We start from the raw sequence: 21,279 nt of genomic DNA on the forward strand, positions 1-21,279 counted from the left end.
GCTTTCGAGGATGCCGACGACTGGCTTGAGCACTTCGACCGGGTTGCCATCATCAACGATTGGGCCCAAGAGCGTAAGCTACGCTATGTGTACTGCATTCTCGAAGATTCAGCAAAAACGTGGTTTGAAAACCATGAGGCAACGCTAACGTCGTGGGATGAGTTTCGTCGGCAGTTCCTCAGCGCGTTTGCCAGAGTGGACAGGAAGGAGAGAGCTGAGTGTGCCATGGAGGCCAGAGTTCAAGGCCCAAACGAAAGGGTAACAACATACATAGAGGACATGGATCGGCTGTTCAGGCGTGCGGACCCCTCTATGACTGAAGCCAAGAAAGTTCGTCACCTGATGCGGTGTGTCAAGGAAGAAATTTTTGCCGGCCTCATTCGAAACCCGCCTGCGACACTTGCGGAGTTCCACGATGAAGCCACTGCAATGGAGAGGGCCCTTCAACAGCGTGCCAGGCAGTATAACCGCGATGTCGTGCAATCAAGCGAGGTAACTTCTGTCACTCTCGGGAATGACATCGGCGCCTTGCGAGAGCTCATCAGGGCTGTCATCAAAGAGGAGCTACAAAAGATGCAGATGACTGCTCCACCTGTAGGGCAGCTCTCCGTTGCGGAGATGGTTCGCGCCGAGGTACATCATGCTGTCCACGCTCCCCAACACTACGAGGTGCCACAACAACGGCAGTGCGTCGAGATGAGCTACGCGGAAGCAGTGCTACGTCCTCCACCGTGCAGTACTCCCGGCGCGGTGCACCCCGTTCAGCAGATGGAAGTCGGCTTGAGTCCTCGCAACCCACCGTTCATCGCCGAAGCAAGACCAAGGAAGAGCGACGTCTGGCGCACGCCGGACCGCAGGCCCCTTTGTTTTCATTGTGGGGAAGCCGGGCACATCTACCGAACGTGCCCTTACCGCCGTGTCGGTCTCCGTGGATTTTCGCCGAATGCCCCTCGTCCGCGACCTGGTGAGCGACCACTGGAAATAGAGAACTTCATCTCGAATCGTCGCAATGTCGAGCATCGATGGCATGAGCCCCGTTCATCGTCTCCTGCTCGTTATAGGTCCCCAAGCCCAGCCTTTTCACGCGGCGCTTCGAGACGCCGCTCGCCCAGTCCTGCAGGTCGGGAAAACTGAGTTCAGCGACCTCCGGAGGTGAGGCCGCTGACGCTGACTGCACTGAAGATCCTCCATTACGACGACATCGACGACAGAAAAGAGACACACAGACGCAGCCAAAAGTGGTAACATCCAACATTACTGTAACCGTGGACGACGAAGAAGTAACGGCGCTAATAGATACTGGAGCAGACACTTCAGTTATGATCATGGACCTTGCCTGCAAGCTGAAGAAGGTGTCTACACAGTGGACTGGCTCGCAGATTCGGACGGCAGGAGGCCATCTTCTAACTCCGGCGGGAAGATGCATAGCACGAGTAAGCATTCGTGGGTTTACGTATCTCGGAGATTTCATGATGCTGCCGAATTGCTCGAGGGACCTAATTCTCGGAATGGACTTCCTGCAGGCTAACGGAGCCGTGATTAACTTGCAAGAATCGAAGGTAACGTTTTCCACGGCGTACGCCTTAGCGGGTATCACTGACGACAGTTCTGTCAATGCCTTGAGGGTTGTCGACGACAACGTCACGCTACCGCCGAAAAATAGCGTATTGACCCTGGTAACCTGCGACGTATTCGACGAATTTGACGACTATAAAGGCATTGCCGAGGCAAATATTTCTTTGTTGCTCAAACGGAACATCTGCATAGCCCGAGGCCTTGTTCGCTTGCAGAATAAATGCTCTCAAGTTCTGCTGACAAACTTCAGTAATGAATTTCAGCACTTCCCTCAAGGCACCGCTGTCGCCTTCCTCAGCGATATCGCCGACTTCTCCGACATCGGTACGTTAGAGTTGACTTCATCGGATGCAGTAACTTGTGCTAACCTAGGCAGCCGCATTCACGTTAATGCTGACTTGTCAGATGCGCAAAAGGAGAGCCTGCTAAGCCTTGTTACAGAATTCTCGGGTTGCTTCTCCACATCATCGAAAGTTCAGCGCACTTCCGTGACCAAGCACCGTATTGTTACGGAGGAGTCGGCGCGGCCTCTTCGCCAGCATCCATACCGCGTGTCCCCAAAGGAAAGGGAGGCGATTAAGCGTCAAGTTCAGGAAATGCTGAATGATGACGTCATTCAACCGTCGACAAGTCCGTGGGCGTCGCCTGTGGTACTAGTAAAGAAAAAAGACAACACACTTCGCTTCTGCGTTGACTATCGACGACTTAACAGATTCACCAAGCGCGATGTTTATCCCCTGCCGCGGATTGATGACGCCTTGGACCGTCTACGCCATGCTCAGTTCTTTACATCATTAGACCTCAAGTCAGGGTACTGGCAAATTGAGGTTGACGAGGGCGACCATGAGAAAACTGCGGTCGTGACTCCCGACGGGCTATACGAATTTAAAGTACTGCCTTTCGGTCTCTGTTCCGCTCCCGCCACATTTCAAGGAATGATGGACACTGTGCTCGCTGGTCTAAAGTGGCAGACGTGTCTTGTATATTTGGACGACGTCGTTGTGTTCTCAAGCACGTTCGACGAACACCTCACACGGCTAAAAAGCGTACTCACAGCAATACGCAACGCAAACCTGACTATCAAGCCCGAGAAGTGCTACTTTGGCTACCAGCAACTCAAGTTTCTAGGTCACGTGGTGAGCCCTGACGGTGTTCGACCAGACCCAGACAAGCTGACTGCCGTTGCCGAGTTTCCTCGTCCTGGAGACAAGAAGGCTGTTCGGCGGTTCCTTGGCCTCTGCGCCTACTAGCGTCGTTTCGTTGAAGGATTCTCAAAAATTGCGGAACCTCTTACGAGACTAACGCGACAAGATGTACCCTTCGTGTGGACGGAAGAGCAACAACAGGCCTTCGTACATTTACGCAAGCGAGTTCAAACAGCTCCAGTGCTGGCACATTTTGACGATACTGCGGAAACTGAGGTTCACACGGACGCCAGCAACGTAGGACTCGGAGCCATTCTAGTTCAATGGCAGGACGGCGCAGAACGTGTGATCGCTTACGCGAGCCGCAGTCTCACAAAAGCAGAGGCTAGCTACTCTACCACTGAAAAAGAGTGCTTAGCAGTCGTTTGGGCCATCAGCAAGTTTCGACCGTATCTGTACGGTCGGCCATTTCGAGCGGTCAGTGACCACCATTCGCTTTGTTGGCTTGCCAATCTCCGAGATCCATCAGGCCGCCTCGCTCGTTGGAGCCTTCGTCTTCAAGAGTACGACATAACTGTCGTATACCGATCCGGACAAAAGCATACCGATGCTGACTGCCTATCGCGTGCCCCTATTCCCGTGACATCATCTGACATGGAAGAAAGTTTGCCGTTTCTTGGCTTCGTCGACGTGGTGCGGATGGCTGAACATCAACGTGAGGACACTGGCTGCTTCCTGTCATCCGCTATCTTCAGGGAGCTGACGTTGTCGTCTTACGCCCGCTCTCACGAGGACTGACGTCGTATTGCCTACGGAACAATGTTCTCTACAAGAAAAATTTCGAGAAAAGGCAGGAAACTTTTCTCCTCGTTGTTCCGACGGCACTGCGTGGGGAAGTTTTACAGGCGTGCCATGACGACTCCTCTGCCGGTCACTTAGGCTTTGCGAGAACATTAGCGCGCATACGCCAAAAATACTTCTGGCCACATCTATATTCATCAGTTCAGCGCTATGTCAGGACCTGCCGTGACTGTCAGAGGCGTAAAGTTCCACCCGTCAATCCTGCCGGCTTCCTCCAGCCTTTGGATCCGCCTCCAGCGCCGTTCCAGCAAGTGGGAATGGATCTTCTCGGTCCATTTCCTACCTCATCCTCGGAAAACATATGGATAATCGTCGCAACCGACTATCTAACTCGCTATGCGGAGACAAAAGCTGTGCCCAGGGGAACTGCTGTCGAAGTCGCCAGATTCTTCGTCCACGACATCGTGTTGCGTCATGGTGCACCTACTGTTCTCATCACTGATCGCGGTGCAGCATTTACTGCGGAGTTATTGCAACAGGTCGCCAAGCTAACGCACACCAACCACCGGAAGACCACAGCCTATCATCCCCAAACCAACGGTTTGACGGAGAGATTAAACAGAACACTGGCTGACATGCTGTCTATGTACGTGGATGTGGAGCACGAAACGTGGGATCAAATTTTGCCGTATGTGACGTTTGCTTATAATACAGCTGTGCAAGAGACCACCGAGCTTACACCATTCGAGCTTGTTTACGCACGTCGCGTCACAACACCGTTAGACGCCATGCTCCCAATAGAACACGACACCAGCAGAAATGACAGCGTTGACGACTTCATTCAGAAAGCCGAGGAAGCTCGCCAGCTTGCTCGGAACCGCATTCGCACGCAGCAGGACAACGACGCTCGCCGTTACAACATGGGCCGACGGAACGTTCATTACCAACCGGGTGACTACGTGTGGGTGTGGACACCTATCCGACATTGTGGGCTCTCGGAGAAGTTGTTACGACGCTATTTTGGCCCTTACGAAGTTGTGCGCTGCATCAGTGGTGTGAATTACGAGGTGGTGCCCCGAAGCTCTGACCCGAGTTTGAGCCGACGACGTCCACGTGCTGAGGTTGTTCACGTCGTACGGATGAAGCCGTACCACCCCCGCGAGTGATAACCGACACTTCAAAACCCGTTTGAATATTCTACTTCGTTACCTTGGTTTTTTTTTCTTCACGGAACCACCTCTCTCCCTAGTGCTCTCTTCTTGCACCCTGAACCCATCGACCGGGACGGTCGCTCTTGAGAGGGGGGAATTGACGCCAGGTAGGCTGGCAACCGTAGTGGCCAGCCCCTTGAAAGAGAACAACGAAGTTGATCGGTGTGCGCGCGCTTTTGGGTGTCGGCCTTGTTCTAAAGAAAACGTTCCTATTTTGTATCTTTGCCCTGTGTCTTCTCCCATCAATCAGTTAGCCTGGTGACAATATGACTTAAAATACCGTTACGGCATCTTTCCAGGCGTGTCAGGTATGGGCACAGTTCGGCAAAATTTGGAGCTCACTCAGACTAACTCAAGAAATAATATGCTCTGAGGGCTCACTCAGACTCAACAAAATTTTCCTCAACCGGACTCACTCGGACTCACACTCACTTCACGTTACTCTCTAACAGGCACTGTTTGCATATCATCAATGACATCTTTGTATGAACGCATTTAACACGACAGTGGTAAAGAGTTCGATTCGCACAAATTCCACTTTCGCTGTCGTTGGCTTTGGGCGAAAAATCGCGATGTATGCAAATAATGAAAATCATGCATACAAGGAGGAATCAAAACCACACCCTCTGCGTCGCAAGCTAGTGTTCTACCACACAGCCACTCCTGTGCCCGAAGCTGTTTCGATAAAGATCTCCATACATACTATGTATACGCATTATAGTATACATATACTATGAAGGGTGTTTAGCGCGCGCTTTCAAAAATTCTAAATATACGCTCTTCGAGAAAGAAAGGAAAATCTCTTCAGAAGGATTCTAGTAGCTGCGGAGGAGGCCAGGAAATATCAGGGACGTGCTAATTAGTTACCTGGTTCAATATTCCTCGCAAATTACCTTCCTAATTAGCGAAGTTTTTAGAACTTGCTATGTCAATAGCATGTTTGTAACCCTTAGGAAGACGACGTCATATCAGTTTTAAAACAAAGAAAAAGTCGTCTGTACTGCCCTTAAGCCTGAAAAAAATCTGTCGTTTTTTTCCACTCAGAAAACGAAGCTCGGTGCATCAGAAGGGCCGGAAGTCTTCCGCAAACGGAACGTCCACTGATGACGTGATACAATGATTGTGGCGGCCAATTTGAAATGTTCGTGCTATTTTCCTTAGCTAGGAAACCTCGACGTTCAGCATAAGGCAGCAGCCAGCGTAATGTTTTTTAGGGGCGAAGCTCCTTAAGGCGGCACCCGTTCGTCCCTCGTAGCCGTAGTAGTGCGTAACCAGTCGTAACGCTAGTACCAGATCTTGACCTCCAAGGTGGTGCCGGTGGGAGATTTTTCCTGTGCGTTGTTGAACAATAAAAAATTCGCAGCGTGCGCGTTAACTAAAAGCCGAATTCTTCTGTCTCTCATTCCCCATTAGCAGCCATTGGCATGTTCCAGTAGGAAACGTTAGTAGAAGTAGAAGTGTAAGTGTTAGCTAAAAGCCGACTTCTTCTGTCTCTCATTCCCATTAGCAGCCATTGTTTACCTCCAAGGTAGTGCCTGGTGAGATTTCTCCTGTGCGTGATTAAACAATAAAAATTTTGTTCAAAACGCCGTTGATTGATGAAATAAACCAACGAAAGACGCCAGATGTTTTCTAAAAGCAAAACGATAGAACGCCAGTTGTTTCTAAAGCAAAACGAAAAGACGCCAGCTGCTTAACGAAAGACGCCAGATGTTTTCTAAAGCAATGGTTTTCTAAACAATGAAAATTCACAGCGTACATGTAAAATTAAAGTGAGCTGCAAGTCGTCATAACTCATCGAACCTTTAGTATAAACGCGCCCGATCTCACGTCGGTGATGATGTACTGGGCAGAATTCACGGAAGATTCACGGTTTACCGATGAACCTCCGCAGCTTCGCCCACTCATCATCATTCACTCCGTGGATATGCTGTGATTTTTTTTCAGTCGCTGGGCGCTGGCCTGGCGCTTTGCCTGTGCAGATAACTCAGGAAGCAATCCTTTAATTTCAAGTCCCATTACGCTAGCAATATTGAAATAATGTTTTTTCTTAGCTGTGCTGGTGCCGTGACATGCCACTCTCAAGAGTTATTATTACGTGCTATCGGCATGACACCAAAATAAACGAGCGATCCCTGGCTTAAAACTATTTGGCATTCTAGCGCGACGCTTTTTCGTACCAACGGCAGCCACACTTGTTGTTTGAGGTGCTGGCCTAGGATTAGCAAATGTTTACTTTATACTATGTATAGCAGTGTTTAGTCATGTAAAAAACATCAGTGAACAAAACTCCATTATTCCAATGTTTCGTTGGTTGTAGGCCCATTTCGGCAATCCGGGAAAGTAATATAATTTCAAAGGACAACACCGATTATTGCGTGATGAGCTCAAATTGCTTTCATCCCATTGCAATGAACAGACGAAAGCGCTCTTTCATGGCGTTGGCAGTAGACAATGGCTCTGTCTTGGCATTGCTCCCGCTGCGATCGAACCTGGGACCTCGCGCTTTTAAAGCCCACGTGATCACCACTACACTACGAGAGATTTTTTTCTTGCTTTCTTTTTTTTCTTTATTCCCAACTTTCACGCTTGAAGTAACTGGTTACATACATAAAACGCGCCGGCGACGCTTTAGCCGACGTGAGATCAAAATTGTTTCATACAGATTAATCCACAGAGCATAGAAATCCACACTGGTGGGCCAGGGAGCATGCGATGCACCTCTCTCAGACAAATCACTTTTTCAACCTTTCTGTCGAAAATAGATAACCGATATATTCCAAATCGTAATGATTTAAAAGTCCACTTAGCAGCTGTGCGCTTGCATCTTTACGCTGCTGCCTTTTTCAGCGGTGTTCTGGTTTGCAAACGCTATTATAACTACCCATCGTAATTACATATCGTTCGCTCTTCAGGAACTCCTGCAGCCGTAAAAAAATTCTGCACTTGGTCCGGAGCGTACACACGCAAGACACGCCACTTGAAACAAGAGAAAGAAGAATTAAGCACAATAAAGGAACCAGCTGAGATTACAGGGATTTGTTCCTATACATGCCTATACCGTTAGGAATGAACAACACACAGCCTCATGAAGTGCCAACTGCGTGACAGACTGACGTTACAATATGTTGTAAATGGCTGCACTATGCAGTCCGTCTGCTCCTGGCCTTGCATCTTCGTTTCTTGCACAGCCACGATATCCAAATCGTTTTCTTGCGAAATTCTGCTTACTTGGTATTGCCGTCGCGCGTGTGCTAAACCGCCAACATTTAATCTACCAACACGAAAGGGCTTATTAAGGTTCAATGGCATGGTTAAACTTAACCAAGCGTACCGCATAGAGCTCACCTTAGGAACATTGCTAACGAAACATGTTGGCCATAGCAACAGACGATTGACCGTTCCCCAAACAACATGTTCTGTATGATTTTTTTTTAAATTTCTGAATATGTGCGTTATCACTGTCTGCGAGTGACGTGCCGACAAGCAGACAGACAGAGCAAAATTTCTCCGTTTAGGAAAAAACGCTAGGGGGCGCGGAGTAGGCTAGATGTCCTGACTTCACGCTCTGTAGTATTGAATCTTTTTTTCGGCGGATATCTCATGATAACGTCCGGAAAGTTGCTCAGTAGAATCGGGAAGTTTTCAGGAGTCTAACGATAGTGAATCCGAAGACCTGGACGAAGACATCGTGAAATTGCCACCACAACCGCCCCTACCACAGCTGATGGCCTGCCAACCCTAACGCCTGTTCAGCGACAGCCGGGCAGGTGAAGAGACGCTACAGCTCGGAGCGTCTCCAGCTGAGCCAAGGCATGGACGACAACGTGGATGGAGACGCGGTGACTGAAACAACCGACGCCCGTGCAGAAAACGGCGCTAACACACCGATGGACCTTACGAACGCCAACGACAACGCCTTGGTGAGTGATAAATCATCCGATCCTCACGACGCTGATGGAGCGGACTGGCAGCTTAGCCAAACGCTTCGCCAACGCAAGAAACAAGCCCAGGAACGCCGCAATCTTGCCGCGCTTCAAGCCCAGCAAAAGCAAATGGTTAACAGTCAAAAGATGGGATCGCGAGGACAGAAACTCCCTCCACTGCCTAAAGATGATTATAAAATTGTCATACGACCGCACCAAGGCCTGCCGTTGAAAGCGATTACTGCTCCTGCACTCGCTAGAGCAATTATCGAAGCCTGCGACAACCAGTTCACGGATGAGACTTTCATACTGCGTATCAATCGCGGCTCTAATATTGCCATATTGTCCACTAAGTACTCTGAAGTGGCTGAACTCGTTCGGAAGCTCCAACAACTTGCCATCAATGGCAAACCGCACCCGGTGCGCGCCTATGTGGCTACGGGAGAAGAGGCACTCCGTGGAGTGGTGCATGGCATTCAACCCAACACGTCTATGGAAACTCTAATGACACATCTTCGCATACGCACACAAGGCGTCGAACTTGTGCAAGCCAGAATGATAGGCAGCACTAAGAGCGCGGCCCTCACTTTCTATGGGGACAAGCTTCCTCGAACTGTCTATTTTTACGGAGGAGAACTGATTTGCCACCCATTTAGAGCTACCTTGCAAGTTTGCAAGGTCTGCAGGGAAAAGGGACACCGTGCAGACGTTTGCCCGCAACCTGACAAACCCATCTGTAGACTCTGTGGCACACGCAACCCCACCACCGGACATCCTTGCCAACTGATTTGTGCCTCTTGCGGGGAAGCTCATCTTACCGGGGATCCTGCGTGCTCTAAGAGGCTTAAGCCAGTGCAACTGCGCAACCGAACCAGCGAAAGAAGTGAGAAGCAACTACCTTCGCAAGCTTCCGAAGTTCCGCCGCGATGGTTTTCCTCTGAAGAAGAAGAAGAAGCCCTCAAACTCGGAGGACAGCCCGCTCGGACTCCATCTAAATCTCGCTCTCGCTCAAAACAACGACCCCAGGCAACCAAGACGACGAACCAGGAAGCCCAGCAACCTAGCCAGGCAACTCCACTCAAGAAGCACAACAAGCAGCAACAGCCGGGGATGAAGACTCCAGATCTAGAGGTAAGGTGGGCAGACGTCGCGTCTTCCACGGCCGCTCCACTTACACACAGCCAGGCGTATCAGCAGGTTGTAACCGAAAACAAACAACTCAGAGCGCTACTTAACAGCTACGCCCAGAAAATAGACCTGTTAGAGAAGAAAATAGAACTGCTTTTAGAACACAGGCAGGCGGACAACACACAGCCACAATCAACGCAATCTGCACAAGCACAAGTGCGACAACTGACACCTACTCTGCGGTCTAGCGATAGCAAAGAGCCGGCAGCTACTCCCCATCTCTCTTATGAACAAGCTGCACAGCCAACTATCACGCACCAGCAGATGCAGGGACTTCAACAGGCACTGCTAGAACAATTACAAGTAAGTTTACAACAGCAAACAAGCCAACAATTTCAGCTTCTTTATCAAGAATTTCAAGAGCTTAAACGCCATGTAGATGAAACCCTTCAGAGCGCCCTAAAGAGGAGACGGAAGCCCAGTACCGACTCCAGGTGCCCAGGAGCGAAGGTAGTTGTAACATCAGATACAGAAGGACCTGCCTGCAGCAGCAATTTCCCTAATCATGGCTAAGAACTTTCGGTCGCAGGAGAATCTCACGTTGTGGTCTTGGAACTGCCGTTCTCTTAAAAACAAGCACGCCTCTCTAACACAATACGTCCGTGCAGCATTGATTCAACCTGATGTAATCTGTTTACAGGAAGCTGGCAAGGGCTCGAAACCGCTCACAGGCTATCGCCTACTATCAGACAGCGCAGATCCCAGAGTGGCATTGCTGGTGAAGAAGGACTTGGCAGTTACATACGATAGCCACTCCACCCCAGAAATTACCTCACAAACGCTCACTATATGGCCAGCAAAGAAGGGGCGCCCCAAAGTAGTAATCTGCAATGTATACAGCCCACCTCAGGCGCGTTCGGCGGACTTTGACAGACTGCTATATGCACTCAATACCAACATAACCGGCAATGATCGCTTATTTTTCTGGGCGACTTCAACGCGTGGAGCACTACCTGGGGCTATAGAGTAGATCGTCCGAAAGGAACAAAGCTGTTGGAAGTAACCCAACACTACAATCTAGAGCTACTTACGCCTCCGGGTGTACCAACCAGACTAGGAAATAGCGTCACAGGAGACACCACCCCAGACCTTGCCTTTACAAACAACATGCGGCAGGTGCAATGGAATAACCTCGGGGAAACCCTCGGAAGTGACCATTATATAACACAGATACAATGCAACGCCACCCGCTTTAGACGGCCGCTGGGGAAAACGAAGTTAACAGACTGGAAGAAATACCGTGATGCACATGAGAACAGACTCCACAAACCAGCCACAGCGCAAGAGTGGGGAGAATACATCACTGAAATCCATGCTAAATTTACAAAGACGTACCAAGCCACAGTGGACAGACCGGCAATAGACAACCACCTAGCACACCTGTGGGAGGCCCGACGGGGCCTTGTGAAAAGATGGAAACGCCAAAGGCTTAACCGTAAATTGAAGCAGCGAATCGCCCAGCTAACTGATGAAGCCAACACCTACGCTGCAGTGCTCACACAAAACAATAGGCGAACTTTCTGCGACTCATTAAAAGGCACCTTAGGAACCAAAAAAAACTTGGGCCATCTTGCGTGCAATGATAGATCCTGCTAGCACGAGAACTGAAACGACAAATACATTAACAAAACTAGCCGCTGAATATAACGGGAGCGCCGACCAACTTCTCGAGGAGCTTGCAAAAATCTATATTGGCAGTGCCACGTCCTCGACGTCGGGAAATGCAACTGGGCGACAATACATGGGGTCACCCAATCCAAACTTAGACGCTCCAATCACGGTGGAGGAGCTTTATTCAGCCGCTCAAAGCTTCCAAAGAAACAGTGCCCCGGGACCTGATGGTGTAACCAACGCTATGATCAGGAATCTAGACAGAGGAACATTACAAGATCTCACTGACTCCTTTAACAGCCAAATTTGGACACCACAAGGAGACCTACCCGCCCCGTGGAAAAAGGCCAATATAGTCCTCATACCCAAACCAGGTAAACCCAAAACACTGAATAACCTTCGTCCTATTTCTTTGACTTCGTGTCTGGGGAAGCTGTTTGAAAAAGTCATACTGCAGCGACTTGAATTACATGTTGAAAAACAGCTCATGCCCAATATGATGTTCGGCTTCCGCAGAGGTGTCTCGGCACAGGACATTTTTCTAATACTCAAGGAGGAAGTATTGAATCCACCCTCGGGCAGTCTGGATAACATAATCTTGGCATTGGATGTGCACAGAGCATTTGACACTATCTCTCACGAAACGATACTGCAAGGATTGGAAGATATTGGATGTGGCCAACGCATTTACAACTATGTTGAAACTTTTTTGCGCAACCGCACTGCAACTCTCGCCATGGGTCCTATAAAACCCAACCCCTTAAGTATGCCCAATCAAGACACACCGCAAGGTTCTGTATTGTCTCCCTTTCTTTTCAATGTCGGGCTACGCAGATTGGCCATAACGCTGACTCATGAAACCCGCCTTGGCTTTGCAATGTATGCAGACGATATCACTCTTTGGACCACACGGGGTTCCTACGGTGAACGCCAGGATACTCTGCAAACTGCCCTGAGTATAGTGGAAGACTACCTAAAAAAATCCGGGATGAGGTGCGCACCGGCAAAGTCAGAATACATTCATATACGACCATATAGGTCCCGGTCTCGACGAGCACCTGAGCTAACATTTTACTTGGGAGGATCCCCACTCAGAAGAGTTAACACCCTTCGGATACTCGGCATGTACATTCAAGAAACAACGAGCGTCAAGGTAGCCCTGGATAAGCTGAGGTATACAATAAAAAGCCTGACAGGACTTATTAGAAGAATATCCAGGGGAAATAATAGCATGACTGAACACGACACGCTGAGGCTTGTGCAAGCACTGGTTTTGAGCCGGCTTGCCTACGCCCTCCCTTTCCAGGTAACCCGCAAAACAGAGCAGGAGCAAGCCGACATATTAATTCGACTTGCGACTAAAGCTGCCCTTGGACTACCTACCAGTACAAGCACTCAACACCTGCTAGCACTGGGGGTGCACAATACTTTCGAGGAGTTGGCAGCTGCCACACTCATCTCCCAGCGAGAAAGGCTCTGCGGCACACCACAGGGGAAATTTCTCTTACAAAGATTCGGATTTCCAATCTCACCGCAATATTGTTCAGAAGCCACCGACCTACTCTCACAAAATCTCAGACAACGCATCGTGACGCAGCCTATCCCCCGCAATATGCATCCATATCACCATAAAGGACGCCGCAAAGCTCGAGTACAGAAGCTCCAACGACTAAAGGACCACCCTGACGTTTACTATACAGACGTTTGTCCCTACCCAAAGCAGCAAGGGCAAGCTCCCGCCTACGCTCTCGCTGTAGTCAAGCGGGGCAAACTTGCCAACTCCGCGACCATACTTACTTCATCCTCCGCGGCAGCCGAGGCAACTGCTATCGCTCTCGCCATTCGAATGGCAGACCAACAAGGTATCTCTGCCTACGTGGTCTCAGACTCGCAGGCAGCTTGTCGAATGTACCTCAAGGGCATATTACCAACGAAGGCCATCCAGCTACTGGGAAGCAAACTCCTCTTTGATCACGGGATAGTCTGGTGTCCGGCCCATACGGGCCAGGATGGCAATGAACTAGTTCATTGCCAAGCTCGAGTACTCAGCGGCCGAGCCCCAGGACGACCCGCCACTGAAGAGGACACAGATGATGGGGTGACACGGCGTGGCATCCTAGACAAACAAAGATTAGATCGCCGCATCGGGGCACCTCCTCACAAGGACCTCGACAGACACCAAGCGCGGGACTGGCGCCGCCTTCAGACCAATACCTATCCGAATCTGCATAGGCTTCACGTCATGCACCCAGAGAGATACCCCAACGCATGCCCGTGGTGCGGAGATATTCCAACACTCACACACATAACCTACCGCTGTCCCGAGCGACCGGCTACAGTCGACACAGGACATACGCACCCAATACACACGTGGTCGTGGGAGGCGCGACTCGCTGAACGGACTCTGGGAAGCCAACTGGCAACCCCAAGTCAGGCCCGCCGAGCCGCTATAGCCAGTGGAGCCTTGGAAGAAGGGCCCCACCCGCAATGAACCACATTTTTTTTTCAATAAATGTTGTTTCTCTCTCTCACTGTCTGCATTGTACAGATGTCTGCGGGCCTCTGTAACGTTGCTTGCGTCTCAAGCGACTTTTACGCGCAGTCCCCTTTATCGTTGATGGAAATAAAGAAATTATTATTATTATTACTCGCTGACCATACCTGGTCCTTGTGCAATTAAACCCAATGTATCAGAAGTATCTTCCTTAAAAGCCATTTAGGACAAAGCGGAACACGTTCTGTCTTCAGCACGTGAATCGCTGTTTGTGAATCAAATAACTGTATGCCTGAGACAAAAGCTAAGCTGCCAGTAAGAGACCGCTGTGGGACTGCTTCCTCGCTTGGTAGCGTATTGCTGTGAACCGGCTTTCGCGCGGGGCCGCCAAACATTGGCTGCTGCTCCTGCCATGCAAACTATTCGACCATCATCTTTTTTTTTTGCCAACTGATGTCAATGATATCATTTATGAGGTGCTGAAGTATGAAGAAAAATATGATAAATACGTTGTAATATGCCCGAGGTCATTTGCTTACTACCTTAGCGAAGAACCGCCTGAAAAGGTCCTGTTATGCACGATGCTAATTTGATCGCAGTAAATGCTTTCCCCATTACGCCTTAACTCACTGATCATTCACAATGAGCCAGTGCCGATAACAGCCAGTCTCTGAGCACTCCGTTGAACGGAAAGAGAATGCTTCTAGGATGGCTAATGGAGAACGTGCGCGAGTGTTCCATGGGAACAAAGGCGACACAATGAATTTTAATAATTGCCCATGGTTACCAGAAAATATTTATGGTTGCTCATACTTACGCTGACCTTTGCTCTCAAAAACTTTATGATCTCGTGAAGATTGACCCAACGACAGGCATCGACGGGCAGCTTGAAAGCCGCGTAGTACTTGGCGGCGTAACGTGGATACCGCGAAATGAATGAGGAAACAATTGAGTCTGCGAAGTTGCGGGTCTCTTATGTCGTGCTATGCAATACATCTGGCTCACGTGTTCTTAGCAGTCTTGCCTGAAAATAAGGAATGTTTTAGCACATCGACAAAAAAAGGGCTGTCTTAGTGCTCGCTTGTGTTACTTGTTGACAGTGACTTCTACGTAGGGCACGGCTGTCGCCGCGGTGGGTGTCTTCATCGTCCAAATATGGCAGACCACTGGGCGCTTCGTCTCCAAAATAGCACCAGTCTCGATGCAGTACACCCTGGACAGGTGTGCCAACAAGTCAGTAGTCAATACCACGGCACCATCGCTGCTTGACGACAATACCGGGTAAGTTTATTCATATTCACATGAGGAGACCATCTGCACTGTCAGTATACAAGCACCTTAGATAAGCGGTTCAAGTTTAAAGTTTATTATTAGCGATGTAGTGTCCCACGCTATCTGAGAAGTCATTTTATAGACTAGGGCCATATATTTCTAGTTCTTGAGTCCCTAGTTGTGGAGGCGCTCTAAAAAAATATACAGTTACTAAAAGCTGGATTTGGAGTCCAGTTTTCTTACCTGAACATCGCGGGCAACCTGTTAGCTGTAATAACAGCCAAGATGCGCTATTGACCGCCATAGCAGGTTAGCAAGTAAGGTGTTTCGTCCCGAAACCAGTAAGGTTGGCTGGAGGGCCCTTTTGACTCTCGTTCCCTCAGCGCCGCTTGCTGTGCATCATGCCAATACAGACGTAAACCATAGAGAAAAAGATAAACATTTAAAAACAGGCTTGAAACAGGCTTGGTCAAAAAAAATAGTGCGAAGATTATGAAACAGTAACGTCCCCGTTGGACCATCAAAGAGAACGGTATAGTCCCGCTTCATAGTGTAATGAAGCGGAAATGTAGTGTGGTCAGTGGCCTGCAAGACACTTCCAGGGGGTCGTGTTTGGCTTCTCATAATTAGGAAATATAATCTTACGTAACAATTAACGGCACAATTAAGGTATATTTTGCTTAAGTTGTTTTTATGATGTTTCAGGTATAAATCGATGCGGTATAGTTTACCACTGGTTTGCATTACGAAATGATGTATCCTATGTGTACACGTTCGAGGTGATACGATATCGTGCCCATAAACGACACTTCAGTCACCATGTCGGGACGGGATTTACAATTTTAGATGCGAAGGCATCTCGTGCTCGGGGGTATGTCCCGCGGCGTGCTAGTCCGCACTCACACTACGCATGCGCAACTCTCCTCCTTCCCTCTCTTCAACAGCTGCGCGTTACTCTCTCCACTTCTCTACCAGCACCTGCTTGCACTTCTGCGTTCTCGCTTCTGCTCTCGCGGCGCATACGCTACTCTCCTCCTCTAGTCTCCTCTCCTTGAAATGGTAAAGCGCTGCGCGCGTTTAGTCCAGGGCTTGCTTCGGTTGGGTCCTCTGAAATGCGGGCTCGACATGCCAAAATTCTCTCCTGCGGAGCATCGCGATGAGGGCCAGTGCATGCGCGTCCCCTCCCCCTCTCTCTCCTCTCCTACGCTGCCTCTCTCTCGCGCGCACGTCGACGTTCTCCGCACGCCCTGTGAGAATTAACGGCCAGGCTAGAGGGAAGACACGGCGCACGTAGTGTTCCTCTTCGCGTTCCAGGACGCGAGGTCGGTAGGATGCCCAGCGAACGCCAACGGAACGCGATCGTGCAAGTGCTCCGGCTTCGCATCGCCTCATGGTCCCCTTTAGCGAGAGATGGTGTAATTTTTTAAAAATTATCTTTTGTTCTAGTTCCCCGTTCTCAATTTCTTTTTGTCGCAAGCCCAGAACGTGGTGACTGTTAGATTTATACACTAGTGATCTCTCTCTGCATTCTTTGCATGCATACAGGCTGGACGTCTTCCTTCTGTACCGCCTGTCTCCGTATTGGTGCAGCCTCTTTACCATGTGTTCCACCATTCTACTTGGTTTGGTACTGAGCTCTTTCTGCGGTAAGTCAACCCGCTGCTTGCGGGAGGTCTCAGAAATCATATATAGCAGCGTGTCTCACTTCTACGCTTGTTCTGTTTGTCACTCTCGTACAGTGTCTTGAAAGAATTAATTGCTCACAGCCAGAATGCAGACTTGCACTTAAAGACATCGCGGGGTCAAGGTGTGGAGGTTCATATAAGCAGCACGAGCAGCGTTCTGAATGCTTCACTCATCAAGAAAGCACCATTGCAAATGTTTCTGTTATTTGCTGGAAGTCGCAAAGTGCTGTCTAGACAGCGTGTTATCGATTAAAATATTAAGCTGATTTCTAATAGAAAAGTAGAAGAGGTGTGGCTGTCTTGTGCTCATGCAGCCAGGAGCTGCGCGTAACTTGGAATGCGAACACTCTCCTCATTTGCCACGGCTATCCACGTGGCACGGCCTGTTTTCTGCTTTTCTTTTCTGTGCTCTATTCTTTTTTTTTTTGCTGCGTAATGCACTTGAAATGGTTTCAGCGTGTTCCTCATTGAATGATTAGCGAAAATCACATGCCTTATGACGTCGCAACCAATGCGTCTTACGCCCATACATTTGTGCGCTGGTTTCTTCGGAGGGTGCCTCATTGAGTGGAAGCGCACGCGATCTTTTCCTTGAAATTATGACCGATTTCAAGCCACGGTAGCCGTTTCCGGCTTTCTAGACACGATTGCCACTGCGTAATTTACACTCCACGCTTCCTTGTTCCAAACACTCTAAGACGACGAGGGGCCCTTTTAATAGAGCCCGACGCCTTGCATCGTTCAAGAGGCTTGCGGATCTGATTAGAAGGGCGCCGAGCCTAGGTAGTTGGTATGGTGGCATAATGCGCCTTTTACATTTGCCTGTGCTGCCCTCGGCCGTGTTGGTCGTGTTTTAGTAGAGGCCGTGAACACCGGTATTGTCAGAACAAAAGCCTGCGAGAAGAAGAATTTTCCGCTAGTGGATGGGCGCATGCGCCGTCGCATAGTGAAAAATGCGGAGTAAAGGACAGCGCGACAAAAAAGAACTGCCGATCTCGTGATGTGTTTTTCTCTCTGCGTGTTTAATTTTTTTTTGTTAACCTGTCCATTAATTATCCACCAGCTTAACCGACCACAGGATGTGCTTACTGGCGCTGCCGTGTTGAAAGCCCAGGTTATTGCTTGAGTTGTAGAAACGTTGTTACACGTTCTACAGAGACGTCGTGCTTGCATCCCCTACGCGAAACATCCCGTACATTAAAGTTGTTGCTTGGATGACGATGCTTTTCCAAACAAACTCAATAGTTGATGTATCTCTAGCCCTTTAACACCTCTCTGTAGCCTTCGGCACATCGACAGGCGCTTCATCTCAACCGACAAACGCAATTACGTGTAGGACACTCCGAGTGTCATTGGGGTTTCCCTGCTTCCGAGAATGACATAATCCATTCGATTAAAAGCCACGGGCACGCTTGTTTATATATGTAGACGAAATATTCTGAAAATCATGCTTAGTGAAGTTTGGTGGGCAGTAAAAAGTCCAGTTGGTTAAAAATGCTATCAAAACCTTCTATTAGGGCGATCTCGCAGACGATGTATCTTTAAGGTAATACAATGAAAAATGAATTTATTATTAAACGACAAAATAAAATTATTCATCAGTCATTACTATTCAATGGCGTTTGAATCAATGAATGAATACCGAGTGTTCATTAAACTGTCTTGATGATTGAAAGTCTACGAACAAGCTTAGCAGATTATCGGTTCTGCACACCGATTGTAGGTTGCCAGATATGGCAAACAGGAGCCTACCAATCTGCGCTTTGTACTTGAGCTTCTGCAGCGTTTTGCTAACGTAAAGCGGTACTACTACAGGTATGCCGCTCGTCAGAATTGCATTATGATATGGCTTGCTTCGACATAAGAAAGCGTAGCATGCTTTTGAGAACCTACGCCAATGTTTGCCGCCTGAGACGAATGGTTGTAGCACCGTCCCACCCAATATTCTCTTTGGAAATATTGAGATGTCAAATAGACACATGGACTTGTTTAGCTCAACGTAGATCCTAATGGTAAGTGTTCATCGACCTATTTAACAATAATAGAGAACGCCTAAATATAATTGACAACTTAGTTACGAACACGCGAAGCCAGGGGCGTAGGCAGAAATTTTTTTCGGGGGATGGGCACCTCCATGACCTGAAGTGGGGGCAGGGCAGGCAGATGTGGTCGAGTGTCATTTTGTGCTGTGTATGCCATGGCAAAAAATATTTCAGGGGGGGGGGGGGCATGAGCTCGGTGTGCCCCCCCCCGCCCCTGGCTACGCCACTGCGCGAAGCTTCTCATCGATGTCTGGACGAGATCCTCTGCTTTAAGCGTCACACCGAAGTCAACGCAACAAAGAAGTAGTATTTTGTTGTTCGCGCTTGTTTCATCCCTTCATTGCTGCAAGTTGAAGTGCCTGTCGTCGATGAACAATGAACAGATTTGGAAAAACGTAAAGATGTGTACTTTTACGAGTAGGATGCAGCTTGCTGAAATGTTAAACTTACTCTCACAGCACAGCCGAACAGTAGCCGGAAGGAGACTCTTCGCCTTACGAGTCCACTCATGGTAAAGCTTTGGCGTAGAGTGGGGTTGATGCCGTCTTTAATGCAGGTGAGTACGCATGAGTTCACTGGTTAACCTTCCTACTTTATTCATGCTATGCATGTAGGGTTTTGCCGAAAATGCGCTCTAAATTGTTTGAAAACAAGTAAGACATGCTAATCATGCACGCATTTAAGTATTGCTTCTACAGCACTGAGATGCACCTAAAATGTCCTTGTGTGCTAATTGAGGAGGCAGTGATAAACGGTAGACGAAATTCACTTTTGAACTGAAAGAACCAGAAAGATCATTGTATTGGGAGACATTGCGCGATCTTACACGAACACAAAGGGTCCTTGAAGAGCTTTCCAAGTAACCATCGAACTAGCCCACAATTGAAATTTGTTGCCTCACGAATCCCCTGCTGCAAATTTTTTTCGGATCCCTCGAGTATAAGCGAAGTTACCCTGCTTTACAGAAGTTCCCGCTTATACGACGTTGGTTACTTTTGTTGTATACTGCTGAGGCTGAAACTAAGCACTAATGTCAAGCTAATGTCTACACGACAGTTTCCTAAGGCCTGTCTGAACTACGTGAGCACCTGGCACGCAATCGCTTTGTGCTGCGTCATCGTGAACTACCGATAGCAGCCAAATTCAGATAGTGCCGTTTGAGGCGGTTTCAGTTGACCACCAAGCGAAGCGATGTCTGCCAAGACTTCTAGCTTGATGGGTGCGTAGGAGAAAGCTAGCGTGCGTCGTCAAGAATACCTGTGGTTTCGGAGCCGACAATATGCTTCATTCATACGGGTGACCGCAGAGGAAAAAGATTACTACGAGACAGGGTATGGTACACTACTCTGTCCTGTCTCTTGGTTTTTTCCCGTGTATGTGCTTTGCATCAACAACCAGCCTGCCAGCAACCATTATTCAATTTCGAATGCACTGTTAAATGCTGTCGTAGCGGGCTCAATTCAAGACAAATGACCAATCCCGGTACGTAGTGGGTGAAAGAGCGCGGCTAGTAGAAAACTGTAAATTGGTTATTTTATGCGGCGTAATTTCGGCTCACATATTTATAGGAGCACCCACTACGACATGGCATAACCTGACACTTCAAATTTCTGTATTCACTCTATGCAGCCCAATGTTAGTAATTATATGAGTAATTCCTAATCATCGCATGCTGACAAAGTTAATCATAAAGTTTTTTTGAAACCCCTGCCATTGTAGACATTTTATTGGCCTGTTTGTGTGACGTGCAAATAATTGAGATCTCTATTTTTTTATCGCTCTCTTTGCACTTGCAGGATCATGTTTGCGTCACAGTCAACGGGCGAGAGGGCAATGGCACAACTACGGAATTAAGACCTTTGCGGACCGAAGAAAGCTTTGCATGAACAGGTTGAACTTCTTCCGCGGCTGTAAGACAGACACGTATGATGTGTTTGTCCATGTATTGTCACAAGCTTTTGCGTAGTAAGTAGGAAGTTTTTGAATGACGTAATTCGCGCGAGTGAGACACATGCCTACACTTGAGAAACAACTAGCAAAAATACATCAGGATATCGTAGCCCTAAGCGAAAGAATAACATTTGTATCCTTCTCGTATACCGTCAGGTACGTGCAGACACTGCATCGTGTACGTCTTCTGATTCTTCTCAGACTCATGAACATCTCGTCTTACAGTTCGGCGAATTCGTTACGTAGTGTGCATTGCTAATTGAGGAATACAGACTGATTGGGATTATGGGGCTGACTCTTGATTGCCCTTCCCGAGGGATTTGCTGCCCTAGGTGACCAGGTCCATCGAGTCCTCGTAACATTCATGCAAAAAATTGAT

At 48.6% G+C, this 21,279-nt stretch overlaps 1 protein-coding gene across 1 annotated transcript in view; it reads left to right on the forward strand.

Annotated features, from left to right (window-relative positions):
* The window catches only part of LOC119399626 (sodium/iodide cotransporter), a 68,776-nt gene extending 47,820 nt beyond the window's left edge, over positions 1-20,956 (forward strand). Inside the window, exons 12-14 of the mRNA XM_049417797.1 lie at positions 15,066-15,232; positions 19,409-19,506; positions 20,747-20,956. Coding sequence (XP_049273754.1) covers positions 15,066-15,232; positions 19,409-19,424 — 183 coding nt within the window. The 3' untranslated portion in view covers positions 19,425-19,506; positions 20,747-20,956. The remainder of the gene's footprint in view (positions 1-15,065; positions 15,233-19,408; positions 19,507-20,746) is intronic.
* The last annotated feature ends 323 nt before the right edge of the window (positions 20,957-21,279 follow it).

The sequence above is a fragment of the Rhipicephalus sanguineus genome, chromosome 7 (assembly GCF_013339695.2).
Source record: "Rhipicephalus sanguineus isolate Rsan-2018 chromosome 7, BIME_Rsan_1.4, whole genome shotgun sequence".
In the NCBI taxonomy this organism is placed as follows: Eukaryota; Metazoa; Arthropoda; class Arachnida; order Ixodida; family Ixodidae; genus Rhipicephalus; species Rhipicephalus sanguineus.